Source organism: Charadrius vociferus, unplaced genomic scaffold (assembly GCF_000708025.1).
Source record: "Charadrius vociferus isolate BGI_N301 unplaced genomic scaffold, ASM70802v2 scaffold743, whole genome shotgun sequence".
Lineage (NCBI taxonomy): Eukaryota > Metazoa > Chordata > Aves > Charadriiformes > Charadriidae > Charadrius > Charadrius vociferus.
This window is the reverse complement of record NW_009647747.1, coordinates 1,403,750-1,407,625: the sequence shown is the minus strand read 5'-3', so window position 1 is coordinate 1,407,625 and position 3,876 is coordinate 1,403,750. Positions and strand designations below refer to the sequence as shown.

General features: G+C 40.3%; 1 protein-coding gene across 1 annotated transcript in view; it reads right to left on the bottom strand.

The window, feature by feature from the left end:
• Positions 1 to 2,611, bottom strand: part of SEC11C (SEC11 homolog C (S. cerevisiae)) — a 5,778-nt gene extending 3,167 nt beyond the window's left edge. The window contains exons 1-2 of the mRNA XM_009882041.1: positions 2,464 to 2,611; positions 1,073 to 1,222 (exon numbers count right to left, since the gene is read on the bottom strand). Of these exons, the coding sequence (XP_009880343.1) occupies positions 1,073 to 1,222; positions 2,464 to 2,546 (233 nt within the window). The 5' untranslated portion in view covers positions 2,547 to 2,611. The remainder of the gene's footprint in view (positions 1 to 1,072; positions 1,223 to 2,463) is intronic.
• Positions 2,612 to 3,876: the final 1,265 nt, after the last annotated feature.

Here is a 3,876-nt window from a genome sequence, read left to right as displayed (position 1 = left end):
TTCCCTACTGTTTCAAATGAACAAAGTATCTTGAACGTGATATAATTTAACCCCTGCTGTTAGAAGACCTGCCACGTTTCTCTCCCTTTCAAGCGTTGTCAGGCATATGGGCAGGTGATACACGCAAGACTTCGGTTCAACACTCCCATTTAAATAAAGTTATTAAATTTACATTCTTCAAAATCATTTTGCTCAAGAAGTTGCTAAGTGCAAGAAATGATATTGAGAAGCAAGGAGCTTTTATGGAGACAAATTAGGTATTATAAAAAAAAGCAGAGGTAATTCTTGGATATACGTATTTGTTTCAAAAAAGCATTGAAGAACAGATACTACCCAAAAGATGAAACACCTTCCAGTCGTGGCCACGACTGCCTGAGGAGCAAATATGTCAATGCTTGCCACCTCCAGGTCAGCTTTTTGCTGTGCAGAATTAGAAACAGAATTCCCTCTCTTTTGCTTGAGAAGGAACTGTCTATCGTACCAGGCATATGCAATAAAGGTAAAAACAAGTAATCCAACCTGTTGCTTTTTAGCCTGAATTGTTGTTGGCATTGTGACTAATAGACACAAAAAGATAAGAATCTCTTATTCCATTCTGAGTCAAATCTCTTTTCTGGAAAACTTCAGTTAGCAAAGGTCACGTACTTGTCAGACTTCACCTATAGTTCTCATCCTGAACCTTCCCCTTCCTTCAGAGATTTGCTTTAGAAGTAGCTATTTCTCATAACCAAAATCCCAATTCTACAAGAGTCAGTACAGAAGCGGACTCCGCTCCCGTGCACGTTGCTGCTGCTGGCACAACAATGCGTACAGCTCGTGTTACCGGACTCCTCTTTGGCACAGGTTTACCTACTTCGAACCCGAGCAACTTCCCCGAGGGACCAGAGTCAGGGTCTCAAGAAATGTGCCACAGAACTGGGGACAAAAGCAGATGACAACCTAGAGATGAATTGTACCTTACAGCATATCCTCACTTGCTTTTTTCATAAAATGCTACCAAATTAAAATGTGAGTGAAAGTCACGGTGAAGAAAACTATGTTTAGAAACAAGGAAAATGCCAAGTTGCATTACTTTTCATGTATTTTGATTACTCTGTGAACTATTGGAATGTCTCTGCCTTCAACTTTAAAAACAACTATTTCACCAGCTCTGATAGGGTCGTCATGGAAATTTGTTAAGAACAACAGGTCTCCCCTGTGAAAAGCTGGTTCCATGCTGCCACTGCGAACAAAGAGAAAGAGAGAGTTTATCAGCATTATGGCATATGAAAGAACACCACGAAAACAAAGAACATTTAATTTTTACAGATAAACTCACAATTTTGACTGAAGTCTGTAGCTTCAGCCATTCCGTAAGGCTACACAGACATTTAACAAACCCAAACCTCAGCAAGGCCCAAGCTGAGCCAGCCCACAGAAGACTTCCTCACTGCCTCAGTGAAAGAAGGGAGCGAGCAGTATAGAAAAGTAGCAGTACAGTAGCTCTGATGAAGGAACAAACTGAGCCATTCTGGTTAAGAAAACCAATCCATTACTGAAAAGCCAAAGAATGCTTCCCAGTACAACAGGAAGTACTTCTCTGCATAGCAAGAGTTTAATTAACATGAGCAAGAGTTACACTTGCATCAGTGATTTATGATCAGAAAAACCATGCCTTTTTTCCAAAGCCAGCCATAGTATCTTTTGGTAACAACCTTTAAGGTAGGATTCCAGATCCCATAACTAATAACATGAACAATTACTATTAAAGTACTGTTATTTTACTGCATACATTCCTTGCTGACACACATTCAATTTCTTTAAGGCTGACTCTTCCATGAACACGTGTTTAACTTCATGTGTTTGATCAGCACTCGGGCGCCTGGCTGTAAAGACTGGCTTTTTATATACCAGAAGTAAGGCACCACTGAGAGAGAAGCAACACACAAGTATAATTTACTCATAAAACGTTTTACTGTAATACAATTTTAAAATAAATACACATATGGGAAAAAAAAAAAAAAAGAAATTAACAAATACACCAGAATCTGTTCAATGGCTTCTGGAAGTGCAACACATTCACTTATTTTCTCCAGGAGACAACAGAAACTTCACAGGATTACATGTATTTATATGAAAGCAGAATTAACCTTTTGGAATCCTAACTCCTACACAGGGATTACTATCCCTAGGTAGCAATATGTAGATGTAAGCAATCTTGAGTAGTTTACCTGTTACTTAAGTGAACAAGCTGAGGTTTTCAAAGGTTTCATACTGCTTTTACAAACTGCGATGAAAACTAGACTGCAATTACAAAAGCAGCCTTTGCCCAGTGTCCAAAAACAGTTAGTAGAAAGTAAGTGTTTGAGTACTTCTTAAAGTAGGTGAGATTTCAAACTCCAAATCTATCCAAGGGGGAAGGGGAGAAGACAAAGGACAAAACAATATTTAGACTTTAACAAAAAAGCCTTTACATTGACTTACCTGAGCACCACAACAATAGGGCTTTCACTTCCAGTAACGACGATCAGCCCTTTCCATATCATAAGGGCAGAAGACACTATCATGGCAAAATTTAAGACTTGGTAGTACAGCTATATGAAACAAGAAAATTGTTTTTAAAAGTTACTGTCTTGTATTTAGAAGCACAACATAGAATTTCAACCCACGTGCACCACTGAATCCCAATCCAGGCATGTGGACTTTTATGCTAAAATCGTATTCCAAGAGAAGCCTCATGGAACAGATGGCCGTATGGGCAATCCAACCACTCAAACCATACTGCAACATAAAGTTTTAATCCGCTGTGTGCCTCAATCTTGGCTTATTAGGTCTGTGCAATACTGCCATTTGTTAGTACTAGAAGCTGGTGAGCTCACCAGCAAAGACTTCCGAAATACAGAAAGCTACACAGCAAATGATCAAATCTGTTTTGATCACACATCCCTGACTCCTAGCTGAGCTCAGAAGTATTCAAGACACACATAAGAAATACTATAACGTTTTTGTTTAGAAAGAGGAGCTATGGGGGTAGAGGAGAGACAGCAAAGGATAATTTTCTGCTATTGTCAGGGAAAAGCTTCTTATATGGAAAATCTTTTATTGATTTGACTAACCTTCTGCCCCCAAATTCTAATGCTTCACCAGCTGTTACAGCAGTACATATGTTTTCTTCACACTACCTCTGTTTGTTTTTTTTCTGGGCACCATACGAGGATACTCTGGTGGAAAATGGCTCTGCCCATCTCCATCTATCATGGGGCTCACTGATGGGAAATATGGAACCAGAAATTTCCAGACCACCATTCTAGTTTGAAAAGACATACGCTGGGATTTTCAGGTATGTGACCCATTTAACAGCATTGGCCAAGCTTCAATATCTGCTCTGAAGGTTTTGGGGTTTTTTTTTGTTTGGTTGGTTTGTTTTGTTGTTGTTTTTTGGGTTCTGTTTTTTGAAGTGATTGATAGATACTAGAAAAAACCCACACCAAGGAACTCCCACAGCCTGGAAATCAGAAGGTTTGTCACCACTCGTGCAGCCTCCCTTCCAGGCAGTTACTTGCACAATCACATAGCAAAGGTAAAGCAAAGACACCCATTCTGAGCGACAGGAGCTGGATTTGTTTTGTTGTTGTTTTTTGGGTTCTGTTTTTTGAAGTGATTGATAGATACTAGAAAAAACCCACACCAAGGAACTCCCACAGCCTGGAAATCAGAAGGTTTGTCACCACTCGTGCAGCCTCCCTTCCAGGCAGTTACTTGCACAATCACATAGCAAAGGTAAAGCAAAGACACCCATTCTGAGCGACAGGAGCTGGAAGACAGGCGTTTGTTGCAGGCGCTGCTCCCGCAGAACGCTGCCGGCAGCCGACAGGAACCTGACAGGAACGCCCGGAC